The sequence below is a fragment of the Hemitrygon akajei genome, chromosome 15, assembly GCF_048418815.1.
Source record: "Hemitrygon akajei chromosome 15, sHemAka1.3, whole genome shotgun sequence".
NCBI lineage: Eukaryota > Metazoa > Chordata > Chondrichthyes > Myliobatiformes > Dasyatidae > Hemitrygon > Hemitrygon akajei.
The window spans coordinates 8,282,144-8,304,075 of record NC_133138.1 but is presented as its reverse complement, the minus strand read 5'-3'; the positions used below and the strand labels follow the sequence as shown (position 1 = coordinate 8,304,075).

Genomic DNA, 21,932 nt, shown 5'->3' with positions numbered 1-21,932 from the left:
CAGATTTCCTCATGTTTAATTCCTGGTGGTCAACCATTTTAATTCCTATTCCTATTCCCACTCCAGCAGGTCAGTCCATGGACTCCTCCTTTGCCATGATAAGCCCACCTTCAGAGCAGGGGAGCGCCCCTGCGTTGGGTCTGGGTACCTCCAACCCAACAGCATGAACATAAATTTCTTATTCTGGTAATTCCTCCCTCCCCATTCCCTCTTCTATTCCCCCCTCTATTCCCCCCTCTGGCCTCTTACCTCTTCTCACCTGCCAATCACTTCCCCTGCTGCCCCTCCTTCTTCCCTTTCTCTCATGGTCCACTCTCCTCTCCTATCAGATTCCTTCCTCTCCGGCCCTTGACCTTTCCCACTCACCTGGCTTCACCTGTCACCTTCTGACTAGTCCTCTTTACCCCCCCCCCCCCCCCACCTTTCTGTTCTGGCACTTTCCTTTCCAGTGCTGAAGAAATGTCTCAGCCTGAAACATCGCCTGCTTGTTTATTTCTATAGATGCTGCCTGACCTGCAGAGTTCCTCCAGCATTTTGTGTGTGTTTTTCTGGGTTTCCAGCATTTCAGAATCCTGTGTTAATAATCAGACTTTGTTGCTGGCAAAGTTTGGGATGCAGCTTTTCCAACTGTCTAAGCTTCCAGAAGGGTCTCATTGGTACGGTCCCATTCTGATCACACCGCTGGGTTACACGACACTTCCAGCTGGGGTAAACCCTCAGCATCCAGGCCAGGAAAGTGTTGGTGGGGAAGGCGGTGGACAGCAATTTTGGAAAGGGTAACCTGGTCAGCCAGTTCTAGCCTAACAAGTCTGATTTTAAAATTTTAGTTTCTCTTTCTTAAAACTCATCTGATAACAATTTGATTATCAATATCAATAACAATTGATATATCTATATCAATAACAATTTGATATAGAACATACAAAATAGAACATAGAAATCTACAGCACATTACAGGCCCTTCAGCCCACAATGTTGTGCTGACCATGTAACCTACTCTAGAAACTGCCCAGAATTTCCCTACCACATAGCCCTCTAATTTTTCCAAGCTCCACGTACCTATCTAAGAGTCTCTTAAAGACCCTATTGTATCCGACTCTACCACCATTGCCGGCAGTGCATTCCATGCACCCACCATCCTCTGTGTGAAAAATTTACCCCTGACGTCCCCTCTGTACCTACTTCCAAGCATCTTAAAACTATGGCTATCCACACGATCAATGCCCCTCATCATCTTATACACCTCTATCAGGTTGCCTCACATCTTCCACCGCTCCAACGAGAAAAGGCCAGGTCACTCAACCTATTTTCATAAGGCATGCTCTAGGATTTCATGCAGTATTAAATCGAATATATATCTGGGGGTGTAAGGAAATTCTAATAACTGGAAGAGAAGCAGAAGTCTTGACAATTCATCTTCTGCAGGAAATCTGACTGAATTTTCTACTTTGTCAAACAAAACCACCCTCAATCTGATGTATTTGACTTTAAGAGAAATGTTGAATTTGTAAGGTGCCTGCATTCGGTTTAAAATCCCTTGCAATCCCGTTGATGTTATGGGCTGTGTAGTTTATATCAGATGTTTGGCAGCATTGAGATCAAAGACTTTTAATTTGTTTGTTTTGGTTGAGTACAGAGCTGGCAGCCAGCCTGCCTCCTTTCCCTTGCACCCCTCACTCTGATGGGAATTTCTTACTCTTTGTAAAGCTTCTGATATTTTGTTCCAAATGTTCAGTTTATTTAGCGTCGGCACATAAGGTAAACTATCTGCTGGTCCTTATACGTGAAGGGGATTACAGTGGATCCACACTGACAGGTACAGGGCACTGTCATGGTGAGCTGTTCTTCTGAATTTCCCTCTCCCTCTCCCAGTGTAGAGTGCCCTTCCTGCTTCACAGTATCCACCATTGTCCCTGTACCAAAAAAGCCCAAGGTAATATATCTGAACAACTGGCATCCTATCACACTCACCTCAATAATAAGCAAATGCTTTGAGAGGCAGGTCAAGGATCACATCTGCAGCTTGCTACCACCCAAACTGGACCCCCGACAATTCACCTACTGATCGACAGACGACGCAATAGCCACTGTTCTACAAACCGTCCTTACACATTTGAAGAAGAAGGATGCTTATGTGAGAATGCTGTTCTTGGACTACAGTTCAGTATTCAACACCATAGTTCCATCCAGGCTTGACGAGAAGTTCAGAGACCTCGGCCTTAACCCTGCCTTGTGCAGCTGGATCCTGGACTTCCTGTCAGCAGGTGGTAAGAGTGGGCTCCCTCACCTCCACCCCTCTGACTCTCAACACAGGAGCCCCTCAGGGCTGTGTACTGAGTCCCCTCCTTTACTCCCTGTATACCCGTGACCGTGTCGCCACCCACAGCTCCAATCTGCTAATTAAATTTGCCGACGACACTACATTGATTGGCCTAATCTCAAACAATAATGAGGTGGCCTACAGGGAAGAAGTCATCTCTCTGACACACTGATGTCAAGAAAACAACCTCTCCCTCAATGTCGCAAAAACAAAGGAGCTGGTTGTGGATTACAGGAGGAATGGAGATGGGCTAACCCCTAATGACATCAATGGATCTGGGGTTGAGAGGGTAAACAGCTTCAAGTTCCTCGGCATCCACATCACCGAGGATCTCATGTGGTCTGTATGGGCACCTCTTTCACCTCAGACAGTTGAGGAAGTTTGGTATGGGTGCCCAAATCCTAAGAACTTTCTACAGGAGCACAATTGAGATCATTCTGACTGGCTGCATCACTGCCAGGTATGGGAACTGTACCTCCCTTAATCACAGAACTCTGCAGAGAGTGGTGGTGCAGGCAGCCCAGCACATCTGTAGTTGTGAACTGTAACTGTGGTTGTGAGTTGTAATTCAGGACATTTACAAGGACAGGTGTGTTAAAAGGGCCCGTAGAATCATTGGGGACCCGAGTCACCCCAACCACAATCTATTCCAGCTGCTACCATCCGGGAAGCGGTACCGCAGCATAAAAGCCAGGATCAACAGGCTCTGGGACAGCTTCTTCCACCAGACCATCAGACTGATGAACTCACACTGATTTGAGTGTACTCTATATTACACTGACTGTCCTTCTTTATTATAAATTACTATGATTGCACATTTAGATGGAGCTGTAATGTAAAGATTTTTACTCCTCGTGTATGTGAAGGATGTAAGAAATAAAGTCAATTCAGTCCAAGAGCTCACATTATAAATTCATAGGTTACAAAATACCAAGAGGCCACATGGAAATTGGCTCCCATTTATTTGATCCCCCTTCGTTTAGAAATAACATGTTTTGCTTCTTTTGCATAGTTTTAAATAATAATTCTTCATGTTAATATTCATGGAATATCTTGTATCATTATTCTGTTTTGGCTGAAATGACTGCCCACTCTGAGTCTGTGAGCTCCAGGAGGGCCTTAGTGACAGAATAGAGAATTGGTGGGATCCAGATCAGGAGATCCTCAAAGTTCCTCAGGGGTCTGAAGCAGAAAGAATCTCACCACACTAAAATAATCTTAAGGGTTGCCAAGATGTTCAAAATTGAGAATACAGTTAGAATTGAATGTGTTGTAAATTATATATTGCAGGGTAAAAAGAAAAGGAGAAAAAGAGACAAGCAGCAAGATTCTGATCCAGGTACAGGATATTTTCACCTCTGACTGCTTAGTGTCTGCTCTTAAATTTGAACCTTATTCAGTTGTAACTTGAAACCAAATCCTCTGGGGTGAAATTGCATGCTGCAGTATTAATGAACCAATGTATTAACAATGCGGGTTTTTTCCTAATTAACCAAGTTACTCATTATACCAGTGGGCAACAGCTTTGTTAAAATGGCAGGCAGCAAAATTCTACATCGGTGTTCAATTTACTATAATCAAAACTTCGTTGATGCGAAGTTGACAGCCCAGGCAGCAACTGGGAGTTGAGTGTTACAGGAGGAGAAGAGTCACCTGACATCATTAACAGCAAAGAATTCTGGCTATTTGCTTACTTTGATAAACCTTACCTCTGTGAGAAGTCTAAAACTGCCTCCAAAGTATTTATGTTCTGTAGAATATATTGGTTTTGAACAAGCCTTTTGGATCTTTATGTTTCTGACCATAGTTAGAAGCCTAGAGGAATAAACCACAGTTGCTGCCTGGACTTGATAGCAAGTTGGAAATGTGATTATATTGTAATATCAACCAAACTACTAACTTTAAAATTATACCAGGATTTTAAAGAAAGCACAGGGTCAGTCTAGTGTCTTCATGCCTGCACGTTTGATGTTGCCTTGACAAGGCACAGACGGTTAAGATGGGTGGAGAGGATACATTGCTGAAATTGAACCAACCCAATTTTCAAATGATGGAAGGAGAGTCAGTTTGCCTTAGTGGCCAGCCAGAAGATACTCAGAGACTGTCTTACCTTAGTAGAATGTTCCACCCAGGCATCAAGATAAAAATTCAACCCCTCTCGTCTTTGCATTCTTCAAACCTTCCTTGTTATTTGAGGAGACAGAAAAGCCATAGGAGCTCTGCACTGTTTTCATCACAATAATATATTTCATCATAATATGCACAGTAGGATGGGATATCTTTGAACAAATGGTAAAAGGGCCTGACAAATGGTTTTTGTGAATGCTGCTTATTGATCACATTTTGACAACGAACTATTCAGTACCTGTATGTGTCATGTTTTATACCCTTAGGTGAAGAAACTTGACTGACTATCCCTGTCTTGTTAGAGGATTTTGTATACTGTCACTTTAGATGAAATCAGCTGTCTTGTTGAAAGAGGGTGGGTGGATGATTTCAGGGGAACTGACAGGAGCTTCTTCTGAAATGATTCCTTCCGGGATAGTAAATGTAATTTTTATGTCTGTTTAAGCATAAATTTTCAGATCAAAATGCTAATTTGAAAAAGAGACTCTGCCACTAAAATAAAATGTTAAAGCTCAAAATATACTGTGTGGTGCAAACCCGTTTGCGTAGACTTAGCTCAGGTATAGTCACGTACAAAGAAACGTACATGTATGATGACAGGATAAGTGGTTGTACGCTACCGGAGACAGGCAAACATGCAGATGGACACAACCACAAGTGCAAACTGACAATTGGGGAAACATATATGGATTCATAGAAACACTTGCGCAGATGCGTGAGCAAAGAATTATATGGATATAAAAACTGACAAATATTAAAATGAAAAATTCTGGAAATCCTCAATAAATCAATCAACGTTTGGAGAGAGAAAGAGAGATGGATGATCTTTTAATAGGAAATTAATTCACACATTGGCAAGCACTCAAGAGGCAGATAAAGGTACAAATACAGCCAAATGCACAGTCAGAGAGCAAAGTAAATCCTGACTTCAAGCCTCATTCCAATAAGCCCCAGTTTTATTAAAGAAAGATTTTTTAAGTAACATATTTGAATCTGCTTTTTAATCTAATATCACATAACTCTCCATAATCATTGATCAAAATTTGATGGTGAGGAATTGATCAATACAGAAAATAGCACTTCAAAAAGTGAAGCAGTTGTGTTTGGCTTCTTTGGTATTTGTGGTTTGGCTCCCATTGCTATTTAATTTTCAGTCTTATAGACTTCTCTCTCTACACGGTTAAGCTGCATGTGCAAATTTTCCACTCAGAATGAGCTTGCATGTGCAAACTATCCTTTCATTCCAAGATGTTTTAAGATGTTGAATGTTCTCATTAGTGTTAGTATGGTAGTGAAATACTTGGAAAGTCGATCATTCAGGTTTTCTAAATAATTTCACTGTCTCTAAGATTGCAGCAAGGACTTCTTTCACTTTTTTGAAGGAGATCTCCATTTTTCCTATTAGAACTCGATTTTGTAAGAAACAACTCTCAATTTCATTAGAATATTTTTCCCTCGTATTATGCCTATTCTCAAAATAAGTGACTTACAAACATTGCAATGCCAAAGCAATGGTTCAAACCCAGGTAAGGAGTTGGTATTTGGGTTACCATTGACTTCACTCTCCCTGATGTCCACATTGGAGTCACTGAATCTAGATACCTGAATTAATAATTTCCTTTTCTGAACATTCAGTCAAATTGTAATATTGCTGTTATTGCCCCCAACTGGAATCATCTAATTCAACAGACTAGCAATCAAGCCTGAGATAGTTTTGTTTTGAGAGATTGGTGGAGATGGGTAGAAGGAAAGGGTTGGAAACCTACAGAATTAATCTTCACATTTCTTGTGACGTGCTTCAGCTTTGAATGAGCTCTCCTAATTGTAACTTTGCTCTGTCTGAGTCCTGCCGCTTTTTGTTTGCAAGCGCCAATTTTTTTGCTTGTGCTCTTATTTAAATCTCATTCTGTAAAACTGTTGTATTTATTTAAATCAGCAACTTTACATGCAATAAATGGTACATACGATCTACTTCTCGGTAAAATGTTTTGCTTACTAAAACAGCCTTCAAATTGACTCTTTGTAGTGTCAAATAACAGTCTGTGAAATGATTGTAACAGTTGCTATAACCCCTATTGCTTTTCTTTACTCTTTTTTTTTTACTTTCATGTCTTCCCTGCCCGTCCTTGCCATATATTTTGCTTTTTTTTTTGTTTCTTTTGTTTGTTTTTGTTCAGATCCAAGCTCTCCTAAGAAATGCCGGGCACGCTTTGGCCTTGACCAACGGACAGACTGGTGTGGCCCTTGCAGGTGTGTATCTTGTAGCCTAACGGTCTTGTCACCAAGTGCCTCTGTGTTCAAACTTGTAGGACTTGCAGATATCAAGCTGTGCCAATGTTGCAAAGAGGCAACAATGGTCTTCCTCCTTGCTGGCTTTGAGTTTGCCTGGGCTTTGGGATGATGTTAATCTCGCACATCTGTAACACTGCTGCACCACTTCTAGCCAAGTTATCTTCAGAAGAGCCCAGAACCACAGTATCACAGAATTGCCGCCATCTTGATATATGGTCTTAAAACTGATTTATGATCTCAATGGAATTCTTGCACATTGGGGTGATTGGAAACTACTTTAGGACAGAGTCTCTTGTTCGAAAGCTGTGCAGTGAGATTTTTGATAGCTTTTGAGTGTAATCAAAAAGAAAAGCCTACAACACAAAGAGCAAAAGACAACCGCTTTAAAACCACATGTTCCTTTCTGTTTGGATATTCTGTGTGGAGCCTGCTGATGCTTTTCCAGCTCAGTAGAATTGCATACTAACTCCATTTTTTTAATATAACAAAACATGTTCCTCCATTGTTGTCTTTGTTTACTTCACACTAACAGATGCAAACACCACAATGATGTGTCGCCCATTGTTCGAGCTTGATCTGCAATAGATGCGGTGCCTCTCCTGCAGGTACCCACAATTACTCTATCTTTAACCTGCTTGTGTTTTTTTTTATTACAATTTTTTGACCAAACTTTTCTTACCTGTTCAGAAGGGGCTTCCACAAAGGAGGTCATCTTTATGGAGAAAGAATCTGGCACATCTGTTTCTGCTAAGGTGGGAGTAGTAACAAAAGGGCAGTAGCACTACCTCACATTTTCATCGCAGTGACATTACACACAAGTAACGTAATGACTTTTGTCACCACAACTTTTCTTGCAAATAGACATGGAAAATAAAAGGTATGCCAGACTTCTGCATGAAGACGATTCCCTTTAATGTAACTGTAGACAGTCTCAGCTTGGAGCCAGAAGTGGTGTGAAAATGGAAGGGAAAATCAGCCTTTGTAATTAAAATAACAATTCTTTAATAAAAATTATGAAGTGAACATGTGAGGACTGTGTTTAGCACTCTTAAAACAGCTCCACATGAAATATAACTCTATCTTCACAAAAAAAAATAATTGCAGCAACAGTGAAGCAGAAAGATAAATGAGTCTTGTGTGGGACAGAAGATATATGTAACTCTGGATGAAATACTATACATCACATTCATCTTTTTATCATCCCAGGTATCGGTTGTATTCTTTTCTTATTTAGCTCAAAAAGGTATAAGCGAGATATCCTTAACGAGTTGTTGAATATTCGCGATGTGAGGCTGAATTCGTATCAGAAATGTTTTTGTGGTCATTTAGTGCAGTTGCATAGGCTGTTGTGGGTGATGTGATGAGGTTACTTCTGAGATTCGAGATGGGGCTGGTGTTGACTTTCCCTGTGCTCACTGCGATTTTAGCTGAAACCTGATCGGCAGATTTTCAGAGAACTCTAGCCAGTGACATAGTGACGATGTTACCAAGGAACAGCAATAAGACAGCCAACACCTGAAGCCAATTCCACATTTAATTAGATCCTTAAGGATTTGTATCTCAACTCTATTCATTTTTAAATTTCAGTAACCACAGCTATTTGGGAGAGGTTTTTCTCTGTCCTCTGTAAATAAAATTGCTTCCTGATTTCATAACGACATATGAATTAGGTGCACATTGGGCCACTGGCCATATGAATTGTCTACCGTGGAGTCGGTTTCCTGCTGTATCCCCTTTTCCTTACATTCCTATAATATTCAGGAATCTATCTGTTTTTACGTCTTGTCTTCAAAGGCTGAGTCTCCACAGCACTCCAGATCCACCCCCCACTCACCTGACTGAGGAGGTTCCTCCTCAAATCGACCCTTGGTGCCTTCCCCCTCCTCCCTTTCCCTGTGACTGCGATCTCAGGTCCCAAGCCCCTCAGCAGGAGGGAATGATCTGATGCGTGGTTTCTCCTGGCAGGGCAGGATGTTTGTTGCACTTTCTCCATGATAGTTATATCCTGCTTTAGGTAAGGAGACCAGAAGTGAAGACATACTCCAGATAAATTTGCACAAAGGCCTTGAATAATTGCAGTCAGACATCTTTGCTGCTCGACTCAAATCCTAAAATAACAGGTTCTAAGATTCTTCTCCTATGTTCTTGATTCCTCTGCTAACAGAGTTTTTATCTGTACTACCAAACTCCTATCAATCTGGTGGAGCCGTGCAATATCCAGCCCCGAGATTATCATAGAATCATGGAAAATTTAGGACCTGGAATGAAGTCAATCATTCTATTGAACTTGCTGTGGTTGAGAAGGAATATTGGGTCTAAAGTCTAAAGAACCCATTTTTTCAAGTGTACGGACCAGTAATGTTTCAAGATGATGAGGGTTTCTGTCCCTACCACTATCATAGACCCGGAGTTCCAGACCCTAATAACACTCTGGGTGAAAGAAAAATTCCTACATCTCCCCTCTGTTTATCCTACCAGTTACTTCAAATCTAAGTCCACTTCTTTTGACCACCTTCCTAATAACTCCATCTATCTGGTTCATACATGATACAATTCAATTTTGCCTTTCCTCAGCCTTCTCAGTTCCATACAAGCCCAGAATAACCTATCTTTCTTCATGCCAAAATTTTCCAGTCCTGGCAACGTCCCCATGAATCTCTCCAGTGCAATCCCGCCTTCTCGTAATGTGATGGACAGAACTATACATTCACTGTAGGTGAGGAGTCATCTGACTTAGGTTGTGTAGAATTTTCATCTCTCTGCTTTAATATTCTCTGCTTCAGCTAGTATTCTATCCCATGATTTGTTGGCCATACTCTCTCTTAGGTTCCTCTGATCTCCAAATATGATGACTCTATGTAGACCTGATGAAAGGTCTCGGCCCAAAGTGTCAACTGTTCATTCCTTTCTGTGGATGTTGCCTGACCTGCTGAGTTCCTCCAGCATTTTGTGTCTGTTGCTCTGTTGTGTTGCATTGGCAGAATCTCTTGTGTTTATGACTCTGTGACAGTCAGAATCTTGGCATTTATTACATACTCTCTCGGCTTGTCACACTTCCCTAAATACATTTCTTCACACTTACCTGGATTGATTTCCATTTGCAATAAGGCACCTTGCACACCTTCCCAAAGTATTGAGTCCAAAACCAAATTGATTGCTCGGAATCAAATTTGGTCCGTCGTGTCACATTGAACTACAGCTTCACTTCAAACAACACTCACAAAATGCTGGAGGAACTCAGCAGACCAGGCAGCACCTAAGGAAAAGAGTACAGTCAAAATTTTGGCTTGGCCCAATACATTGACAGTACTCTTTTCCACAGATGCTGCTTGGCCTGCTGAGTTCCTCCAGCATTTTGTGTGTGTTGCTTGGATTTCCAGCATCTGCAGATTTTCTCTTCAAGTCAAGTCACTTTTTATTGTCATTTTGACCATAACTGCTGGTACAGTACATAGTAAAAATGAGACATTTTTTTACAAAAACTAAACTGAGCTACGTAAAAAACAACACAGAAAAAAACTACACTAGACTACAGACCTACCCAGGACTGCATAAAGTGCACAAAACAGTGCAGGCATTACAATAACTTATAAACAAGACAATAGGGCAGTAAGGTGTCTGTCCAGGCTCTGGGTATTGAGGAGTCTGATAGCTTGTCTATAACTTTACTCCTTGCTTTTGTATTGCAAGCCTTGTAAAATTAATTTAAGTTTAGTGATTTTTTTGTTTGTGCCGTGTACTAACTTTTAATCATTTGTGGACCAAAATCATTCCACTACAAATTCTAATGTCACATTCTGAATTGCCTTTCTTGAGTGTAAGTGAGATAGCTTCACAATTCTCCACATTGATTCTATTCACTTTCACCAGTCACTTGATTGCATGTAACCTTTTGCAGCTTCTCTCAAAGTAAAATTTTGTGCATCCTATCCTGCTGTTATCTGTGAATTCGAATTCGCAATTCATTTCTTTTCCGAACCATTGATAGTTATAATGAAATACAGCTGTTTCAGTCAGATAACCGCATCTTCAAAGCAAGAAGACACTTGTACAGTGTAATTAGGAATGCAAAAAGATTTCATACCACTTCTGAAGAAAGCAGTAATCGCACAGCAAGGTAATACAAGCCAATGTATTCTTGATCACAGTTCAGACCAAAGGCTAAATGTGCTGAGCAGTGGCCCTGGTAAAAGTAGACGAGTTCAATCAGGACAAGAGTGGGTCCTGTAATTGTTATCAGAGACCTCAAATCAGGGTTAAAAAGGTCATTGTTAAACTTCCTTTTCCTGATGATCTTGGAAAGTAATTGCTTGAAGCCTGTATATGACTCAGCAGTGATTGTCTCAACATGACGCAGGCTACTATTCACTGCACGGATAATTTGCACCACAGTTAGGTGCCCAAAAAATGGCAGAACTCTACTTCAGTTTGCATCACCAGCTTTTAAAAGGTCACAGCAATCTTAATTGCGACCATGACTTCATTAAATGTGGTTATTGATAAGTTTGCAAGAGAAAATGAAATGACTGCGAATGGGCTGGTTTGGTATAAAGATTTGATGCTGTCACCAATATATTCAAAAGAAGGGGATCTGCTGCTAGCTTCTGATCTATTCTCTATATGACTGTCGATGATTGATTATAAATTCTCTGTAGAAGAGAGAAGGTAGGAGTGATTAAAGATTTGAAAGGCTAGGTATTATCATGAGTGCAAGATTGAAAGTAAGAGCTATAAAAAGGAAGAGTCACTAATAATTCAAAGAAAGATTTCAGGAAGAACTTCTTAACCCAGAGGGACTTGAATGTGGAACTCATCACTACAAGCAAGAGGAAACCTGCAGATGCCGGAAATCCAAGCCACACACACATAATGCTGGAGGAACTCAGCAGGCCAGGCCAGGCTCTGTGGAAAAGAGTAAACAGTGGACGCTTTGTGCTGAGACCCTTCAGCCCAAATTATCGACTGTACTCTTGTGTGTGTTGCTTGTTACTACAAGGATGAGTTGATCTATACAAGTACAAGAGGGAGGAAAAGTTATGGTGTTGGGTGGAAATAAAGAGGGGTGAGAGAAGACATAAACACTGCAATGGGATGATTGAGCTCTTACTACAGTTCAGTGCTGTATTAACTTATAATATTTGGCAATTTATGATTGTCAGTGATCTTTAAACTAGGCAAAAATGTACTGTTGTAGCATTCAAATTATTCAAGGGACACACTACACCACTAGGAATTCCCATTTCCAATAACAAAGCAATTTTAAGGATCAAAAACAGTCTAAAGTACATCATAAGGACATTCTCAAACCAATTAATGCAAGCCATGCGTGAGATTAACCAAAAGCTGCTTGGTTAGGTCAGTCACACAACATTTGCCTATCAAAGAGCAATTTGTTATAAATATGGCGTAGATGTAAAGGAGTGTCAGAGAAAGAAAGAACAATGGGGTAGGTGGGGAAGGGGGTTATAGGTGTCTACTTGAGGAGAAGTTCAAGCTGAAGCTACAGCTGCATGTGGTGGAGCAAACAGATTTAGAGATGTGCTGTGGCCCATAATTGAAGGAATTTGGATTTCCCAAAGGATGAAAGGGTGGAGGAGATGGTAGGGAATGGAAATGATGCAACATTGGAGGAACTTCATCACATGATTTAGTGCAATATTTAATCAGGAACCAGCAAAGACGGAAAGTGCTGAATAGTTCTGGATGGCCTCAGAGAATAACATGATAGATATTGGCCAAGATTTCTCTGAATAGACATGTCAGACGTAAGTGAAGGGAGGGAGATTTTCAAAGCGGTGGAATCTGGTGATCCTAATGTGAAACAGAAATGAGACCCACAATGGAACTTTGGCAAAATGTGAACTATCTTGTCAGCCTTCAGATAATTGTTGGGGACAAATGGAGATTGTAGGTAGGGTTTGTGATTGCAATATGTGATTGGGATTGCATTAATAGTTTTTTTTTCGATTTCAGTAACAAAATACTAAGAGTTGCCTGCATTGTACACCCAATGTAATAATGTTGCTTTCAAAATTTATCCCCGTAGAATGAAAATTTTTGGAGTACAAGCAACTATAGAGTCACCACTGCGGAAAATATGCACAAGTGACTGAGAACATGCAATATTTTAAGTGTTTGAAAGTTCAAGTCCTTTCAGAAATCTTGAAGCATATTCCTATATGTAGAATTTCAGCACTGGGTGGTAATTCTGGTACCACCAGCACATTTCTGTCTCTGAAATGCAGTTCCAAGTGGAAAGTACAGTGAATTGTGATGTTGTAGCAGTACACCATGTTTAGCGTTATGCATAACTTTACATGCCATGTGCATATGAGACCCATCATTGACAAGTGAGCTGCTATTAATTTAAACTTAAACTTGAAACAAAGTTTTTTTCAATCTGCCATTTCATAAATAAGGCAAGCTAGAGTTTGTTGGTTTCAAACTTTGCAGTTTTAAACTAACAAAAAACAAAGCTTTGCAATGCAAATACTTCTAGTGTACAACTCAGAAAGGTACATTAAGTCAAAGACCAAAGTAAAGTGAAAATAAGATAGCAATTTTAGGATATGATATTAATTAGGGTTTCGAGTTTGCTCCAGAGAAGTTCAGAGGAAAATGAAGCAGAAAAAGAACTTAAAATTGGAAGCCTCTTATTGGTGGCTGAATGATGCTAACACATATTTTATTCAATTAACTCAAGCTTACTGCGGAATCTTTGGGAACATGTTAACCACCAACAGAAAATGTGCTGGGCCTGGAATTTCCCAATAACCAAATGCAGCATTAAAATAATCTTAAGGACGCTTTTGACAATTTAGTGTTTTTAAAATGTGAACTGAAATTTATTGGCACGAATCTCCCACAAATAATGACCACACAAAAAAAATCTGCTTGTTTAGTAATGTTGACTGAAGGATAAATACTGGCAGTCAGCAGAAATAACTTATCAGCTCTACTTCTGAATAGCCACACAGAATTTCCTTGCAACCTCTGTGAGAACAGATTAGGGGCTCCAAAAGATGATATCTCTGACAGCTATGCAATCTAGTACTCTGCTGAACTGTCAGTTCTGATATATATACATGCTTCTAAAATGAGAACTGAACTGAACTGAACGTTCTGACTTGGGGAATGAGTGTATATACTGATGCTCTATTAATCTTGATAAACTTCCACTTCTGAAATCCATGGCGTTTCATACTCATTTTGTCATCACAGTCATCAAGTACAGCAGCTTCACCCTGCTACCACAAAACAGGACTAATAATACCTGTGAGACCAAGAACATCTTTATAATTGCTAGTAGGAAATTCTTTAACATCTCATAAACAATTGATCCATTGATTCTTTGGACTAGTAGCGTATAGTACTTTATGATACCAATTGCATTCTGACTTAGGCCATAAGACATAGGTGCAGAACTAGGCCATTTGGCCCATCGAGTCTGCTCTGCCATTCCAGCATGACTGATTTATTATCCCTCTCAACCCCATTCTCCTGCCTTCTCCCCGTATCCTTTTACACCCTTATAAATGCAGAATCTATCACCCTCCACTTTAAATATACCCAATACCTTGGCTCCACAGCTATCTGTGGTAATGAATTCCACACATTCACCACTTTCTGGCTGATGGAATTCCTTCTTATTTCTTTTCTACAGGGACATCCCTCTATTCTGAGGCTGTGCCTTTTGGTCTAGACTCCCCCACTACAGGAAATATCCTCTCCATATCAACTCATTCTAGGCCTTTCAACATTCGATGTTTTAATGAGATTCCCCCCCCCCCCCCCCGCCACCATTCCTCTAAACTGCTGCGAGTATAGGCCCGAAGTCAATAAACGCTCCTCGTGTGATAGCCCTTTCATCCCGGGATCATTCTCACAAACCTCCTCTGAACCTTCTCCAATGCCAGCACGCCCTTTCTTAGATAAGGGGCCCAACCTTCCTGACAAACCTCCAAGTGCAGTGTCCCTTCTCTTATATCTGCCAACCCAGATTCGATCAGTCAGAATTCTTTCATTAGATTCCATCTTGTGTCTCATTCCTGGTCAGTTTTTATATCCTTCCTGTGGTAACAAGTTCCACGTTCTCACCACTTTTTGAATACAGAGACCCCTTTTGGAATCCCTGGATGCTTAGATTTGTTTATTTCTGCATTTCCTCCACTCCCTCCAAGGGTCATGACTCAGGATAAGGGCTCCATGGATGAAAGCAGCTTCTGATACATTGAATTAATATATTAATTCTAGAGTATGGATATTGTCATGTCATTTAGTCAGAGCATGGCTTAATTGTCTTTGATCAGCATGCTGGCATCATTCCTTCATGTATACGGGCCTGGAAACATTGAAGCCACCACCATCAGCATCTTCAAACCCAAATCCTTCGCAGTATGCTTCAATATTTCAGAAAAGCATTCAATTATCCTCCCATCATTAGCATGTTACGTTCAAATCTCTTCACATTTTTAATGTTTGATTGCATCCTATATTAAAAACAGACATAATCTTTGAGTGTTAAAATCCTGCTTCCTGAGATTAGCAGATATCAAGGTGGCTATATCCAGCGTTCTCCATTATGTCAATCTTTTGTGTAAACTATGGCTCCATTTTTATAATGTTATAACCTTTGGTAGCTATATTGTTAGTATTTTATTGTACTATTTCATTTGTACGAGATACGTCGATTGTGAAAAGTACTGTATCTTAGAAAATCATTCAAAAGTTTACTTCAAGTTAAGTGTGACTTTAAGTACCCTCCCATTTATTTTCAAATATATACTTACGTTGATTTCAAGCTAGATTGAGAGGAAGCATTTCTTTTCATCCCAGGAGCTGGGCTGAAATCCAGCCTAGATAGAGATGTCTGTTTTCTTTCACTACGGACTGCAAATGGACTACAATGATTTTCCAGTTCACGCTGACGTCACCAGTATGACAACATCTGTTCACCACTGAGGCAAAATGAGACTTATATTCACTGACTCACTCAGAGACATCACAAGAATGTGTTTGATTTCTGATATAAAGGGGCCCGGGGGGTGCACAAATACTCACTTGGTTCAGTGATTGTGTTCTGAGTTGTGGCTTTATAAAAAAAGTATGGAAGTTCACTGTGTTGCAGAAGATGGTGGGCTTCTAACATTGACATCAAGGCATTTAATTCATGAGACACAGGATTAAATATAATGGTTTCAAATCAAAACTCACTTCTGAATAGACTTGTTGCTGCCTGTAATTATTTAAATTACAGGCAACAACGAGTTGAGCTCACTCTCAGTTTGAGTTGAGACCTGCAGCTTTAGAAAACCGGGAGCATCAATGTCCTTGAACGTAAATCAGGAATTCTGGAAGCATTAATAAATAGCAAAAACTGTTCCTATTCAAGCAATGGAATAGCTCATTTTGTGGAAAGCAAGAAAAAAGATCAAAAATATAAATTTCAAATATGTAACAATAATCAAATAGTGCTGTTTTAGATCTACCTTCTATTCTCACCATGAATTATTAATTTTAAATAGTTCTGAATCTAAAGTTTATCATGAGGAGTATGCCCCTCAAATGCTGAGCTCTACATATACCAGTACTGAAATCCCACAATAAACCAAAAAGTAGTAGTCATGTGATCAGGCAAAAAAATTGTGGTTGAAACTTGTAAGAGGAGTATGGTGGGATACAGTTTTTCCTCTCCCTCACACACTTCACTAGGCATGGAAACAGCTTGCTAATCCCAAAAGCTGTATTTTGGCCAAAGCCAATCTAAATGGGAAAAACCGGGATGGTAAATCACTCTCCAAGGGCTATTTTCAAAAACTGCTCCACATCTAATATTAGAGTCTGAAATCAGATTTCCTGTCTGTATGTTGTACAAAGAAATGCCTGCCATTGGGAAGCGAGGAAGATGATTTTAAGAAAAGGAACGCCATTTGATCAAGTAAACCTTTCACCATTGTGTGCCTCCTTGGAATTTTCAAGCCTTCAATTTTAACAATCCCAGTTTCCTTAGCTTTTTTGTCATTATTTTAACACCAAGTGCCACACATCTAAGGTAACAACTGTACTCTATTCAGGTCATTCCTTCCCCTCCCCCCATTGCCACAGATTGAATTACTGGGAAGGAAACAGCCCTTTCCACATTTCCAGCAATTCAGTCTGAAGCTGCAGCAAGGTCCTGTAGGTGAAACTGACTTACGCTCCCTTGCCCTTTCTTTGCCCTAAAATGTCTCTTTTAGGAGGGACTGGCTAATTGTAGGAGCACATTTACTGAGAAAATTAAGGTAAAACTCACATGTTGTGGCATTAGTCGTTGCCCTGTGCACTGGATGTTAACGTTCATGTTCTGAGACACCAGTCTTGATAGTTTTTCTTTGATGTGAATCTACTGTACGCTTACTTACATGTACTCTTCTCACTGTTCTCAGGAAGAAAAAGAAATGCATTCGGTACATGCAAGGAGAAGCCAGGTGCACCAGCCCAGTTTCTTCAGATGGAAGTCTGATGGACAGTCCTTCCTCTCCTCCCAGTGCACTCCAGCCTTCAGAAGAAACTTCCGCCAAGCTTGTTAATTCTACAGACTTAGCACAACAGACGCAGCCAAACCCAGCCCCTTACTCTGATCAACCCCAGCCTACTACAGATCTCACGGGACTCTCTATACCCTCTACATCGGATTCTCAACAATATTGTAGTACTTTAATGAACATCCCCCGTCAGCATATGATGCCAAGATAATGGCCGACGTACTGCAATCACTGATTAACAAGTAATACCCTAATGCATAAAAATGGAGATTCCACAGTGTCTTTGGCCAGGCCCAACCAGTCTAGTGCACATTCAAAGAACAAGTGTTCCTAACTTGTCATTGAACTTCAGCATGCTCTCAGGACACAAAACAAAATCTGATTCAACTCTTTCAAGACTTTCCAATGTATAGCATTGAATGACTCATTGTCATTTCAAGTGTTCCCACCAGTGTTTGTTTTGATTATACTACATGGTGGAATTCAACAATTCAAATATACAGTCAGTCTTCTTGTGATCATCCATCTGTATATATCTGAGTGTACCAATATGCCAGTGTATGTTCCTCATTCACATAATTATAATTCGGAATAAGTTGTTTCCTCCTCAACTTTAAGTAATCGAGGCTGTTCTGAATTGGAATTTATAAGTTTATTCTGATTTTGGATATTTTACAAACAAAATATCCAAAATCAGAAATAGGATTACAACTTATTGGATTACAAACACAACCTGTTTATTGTTAGAATAGCAAAGTTTAACTACATATCATCATGCAAATGCAATGACTGATAAGTTGTAATGTTTAACTTGATTTGGGAACATTTTCTCTTTATAAAAAGGGCCTATTATTTGATAACCTTTATGAAAGGATGAACATTGAAGGTGACACCTCCAGATACTTAAGTTGGTTAGCTTTTTACCACATACACCAACTATCCTCAACACATGCTTGTGATATGCCTGTTTCTTTGAGAAAATATCACCTTTGATCAAGGCAACAGATAACAACATGCTCTAGATATTACAGCGGAAGAGACTATCTCATTTTTTCTCCTCCATCTTGGTAAGGCAGGGTTCGAGGTATACAAATGCAAATCTACATATTGATACTAACGGATTTATTTAATATTCATTGCATTTTAATGTGTGGTGTTGAAAATTTGATACGGTGTTCAGATCCACATACTAACATTAGTGTCCATAGTGCAACTGAGTCACATAGGGGACAGATAACAATTAACAGCTTTCCGAGCACAACACTGCCATAGCGAAATACCCGCCTTTCAAACATTGGAATTGCTCTATTATAGTTATGTGGCAAACATGAAAAATCCATAAGGAATGGAGGTAGGATCTTGCAATAAGAGGGAGAATAGGAAGAAGAATCACAATCACACTTCAGACAAGCCTGTTGCAGGTCCCTGATAATTCAGGCACAATTCTTGGAAGAACACCCTCATATTCCACTAGGTGACGTTCACACATTCAGGCATACAAGGTACAGTATGTCTTATTTTCAAGTGCAAATATTTTGAAAAGTAGCATAATCATTTGCAGTCCATACTGGTTTACATGGTATTCAAAGCAGCTCAGTGTTTGTTCTCTCCTCCAGACACGTTTGCTAATGAGAAGGATTACAAATGCACTGACTACCTGTTCACTTTAGGCTGAAATGATCAGGAGATTATTTTACCAGCAGTGGGAACTGTGCTAAATCTCTCTGGGGGGAAGGGGGGTGGCAACTAATCTGCACATTTGTGACTAACGAGTCCAGAGGAATCTCTTATTTAGAAAATCTCCCTGATGTCACCAGTTCTGGTCACAGGGCCAAGAATAAATCAAACTAAATGTCACCGACTTCAAACAAGACTGCGTGATGAAGTTATAATGGAACTAATAGTGTGGACAGAGGCCTATATCATTATCGTCGTATTACTATCGGGATGAGGTGTCAACAGAAACCAATGTGTTGAAAAACTCCCCTCTCAGAGCCATGAGATCCCACAAGGACTGAATCTGGGGAAGTCTCCTTCTGTTAGTAAAACTCCAGATTTGACAGGTTCAGAATTTAAACTAAGTTTAAATCAAAAAGCCATAAGATAGACTACTCCAAATTTTGGAAGTGTCCGCTACCTCACAAGGATTGCGTCTTGAAGTAGGGCAAAGACATATTATTGGATGGATAAAGCTTCATCCTGTATCCTCTTTCTGACACAAGGTGTGGACAGTATAGTAAAAAATTTCATTTTTCAGTATTGCTCTCCTGCACCTTAGAGAGTATAAAAACAAAGTAATGACTTAATTCCTCAATCACAGTGGAACATATAATCAATTGATGTACGATCTGTGGCAGCTGCTAGATCTCATTTAATGTAGCAGGTTTTATGCAAGAGCTACAGATTTGGATCCAAACCCAACGTTTGTGCATCTCCTTCCTCCTCTCCTTCCATATGTTGGCATTTCTGTGTCACTAGTTTGAAGAGAAAAATGAATCAATAAATATATTTTTGTCTGAGGTACAGCAGCTGAAAACATTTATTTTAAATGGTAATATTTGCTTTCTATGTGTATTACATTGGTTGAAGGGTCTTTTCATTGCTATTATAAGTCTGCTATCAGGCAGTAACAAAATTAGCATTTATACTGTCAAACAGATAAATGAGGTCAATATTTGACTTGGATGTTACCTTTATGAACCCCTGAAATGGTCAATCACTTAGTTTTATGGTTATTACTTAATTTTCTTGCCTATTTGTATAAAAAAATTGAGAGAAAAAAACAAAAAAAATATAAATATAAGACTTGATGCTTCTGCTTTTTTGTGTGTGTATTTCAGGCTGATGTAATATTTTTATGAGTTATATTTTTAGGGAATTAAAATGAAAAGTAGAAATAGACAGGGTTTTATAATAGCTATATTATTTAGTATTTTCCACTAAGTTTCATCTTCCATGACAAGAAATCAAAAAAAGGTCAGCTGTTTCTTCTTCCTTCACACAAGACATGTTTGCATTTTTGTAAAAAAACAGCTTTCAAAGATACTGCTGTCTCATACCCTTCAACAATTACAGTCCCAGCAAAGAGCCATTAACATATAGGCAACACACATGTTGATAGAAAACCAAAAATTTTAAGTAAATGGAAGGGATCAAATTATTAAAAACTTGTACTATTTGTTGAAGTAAAATAAAAGAGGTATTTTGATTGAACTAAAATGTGCATCATGGATTGATCTGTTGTTTTATTTCTGCACTTCATTTCTTTACGTATTTCTCATCTTTGGCAAATGTGTTTTGGAAAATGTTTGAGGAGAATTGATAATTCTCCCAGGCTTACAAAGTGTGATATGGCTCTGCCAATTCACACAAGATAGCTCCAAAGCTAAGCTTTGGAGTCCAAGTTTTGTTTATTTTGTATTTTGCTATGTTGCCGCTCCTTTGCTTTCAAATTCCGTTTCTCTTCATCTCCTGCCAACAGTAGTTTTTCTCACATTCTGATCTTTTTCTGCGTTTTCTCATATTTGTAGCACCAGTGTGATTTACACTCTGAAGTGACCAAGGAAGCCATTAGAATAAGCAGCACACATAAGCCTTACTGAGGCTTTGTATCCTGGGAAAGACTAAAATACTATTTCAAAGCCAGCAGCAGAAAATCATGATTACCTGGATGCTGCACTTAATGCCATGCCTTGTACCTATTGTGTGCTCAACCTGCACCAGATCCAAATAAGGAGAGAAAGAAGATGGAACCCAAAATGGTTGGAACTGTTGCAATTATAAATTACATTTAAAATCATCTCAGGCTTACAGCTCAAAATTACTAACATTTCTGGTATTGCCATTTTTCCTCATTCCTTGAGAGGCTCAGGGTATGAACTCATTGTCTTATCTCTTCATGCTGAGTTGATCAGCTAAAGTAATTTGTCACTGATTTCCATACTGTGTAATACTAAATTGGAGATTAGCAGCCTTTTGGGCTCAAATAAATTTGGGATATTGAGACACAATGGGACAGCGCTCATTGATAGAGCAGGAAGGCCACATGGATTGCTCCTGCTCCCACTTTTTCATTCAAAAAAGCATATATCAATCAACTTATATACGACTTCATTCTGACAATTTGGCAGGAAAATACACTGTGGACCTGGAGTGACGTGTCTACATTTCATCCGAGTCAAATGCATGATTGGATTTGGCATCTGTGCCAAACTGGATTGGAACTTTAGGGAAAAGAACTTATGTGTACTTAACATAGAAACACAGAAAACCTACAGCACAATACAGGCCCTTCAGCCCTCTTAGTTGCCTATCCTAAAGAGGTAATGCTTTTGTTTCTCCCAGAGAATGCCAGTAGTGTTGCTGTGAGTGAGGACGTTGTATATCTCCAGGTGGAAGTTTTTAATATCCATATGGAGCATGCACACCACATCTTCCTCCTTGTGGAAACAGAACGCATGGTGTGCTTCGCCACGGGGCAGGTCCTCCCCCAGTTCCCAATAAACATTAAACACATGAAGAACTTGCACAGTGCTTTTGAAGTGCTTCTCCAATTTAAGTCCTTGCTCTGAAAAGAATTGTTTTTTTTATTTGGCATAGTGGGGAACTCCTCTTGAAGCTTTTTTTCAGGTCAAAGTCTGCAGAGTCCAAGTGGTGCACATTCAGCCCCT

At 39.7% G+C, this 21,932-nt stretch overlaps 1 protein-coding gene across 8 annotated transcripts in view; it reads left to right on the top strand.

Moving 5' to 3' along the window:
* The window catches only part of tcf7 (transcription factor 7), a 228,810-nt gene extending 208,329 nt beyond the window's left edge, over positions 1-20,481 (top strand). For 3 of the 8 annotated variants that reach the window (XM_073067143.1, XM_073067144.1, XM_073067148.1), the window contains 3 exons: positions 3,611-3,659; positions 6,625-6,697; positions 17,164-20,481. In XM_073067143.1, coding sequence (XP_072923244.1) covers positions 3,611-3,659; positions 6,625-6,697; positions 17,164-17,473 — 432 coding nt within the window. In that variant the 3' untranslated portion in view covers positions 17,474-20,481. Of the gene's footprint in view, positions 1-3,610; positions 3,660-6,624; positions 6,698-7,271; positions 7,346-17,163 lie in introns of those variants that run through there. The other 5 variants (XM_073067145.1, XM_073067149.1, XM_073067146.1 and 2 more) reach the window with 5 other exon arrangements.
* Positions 20,482-21,932: the final 1,451 nt, after the last annotated feature.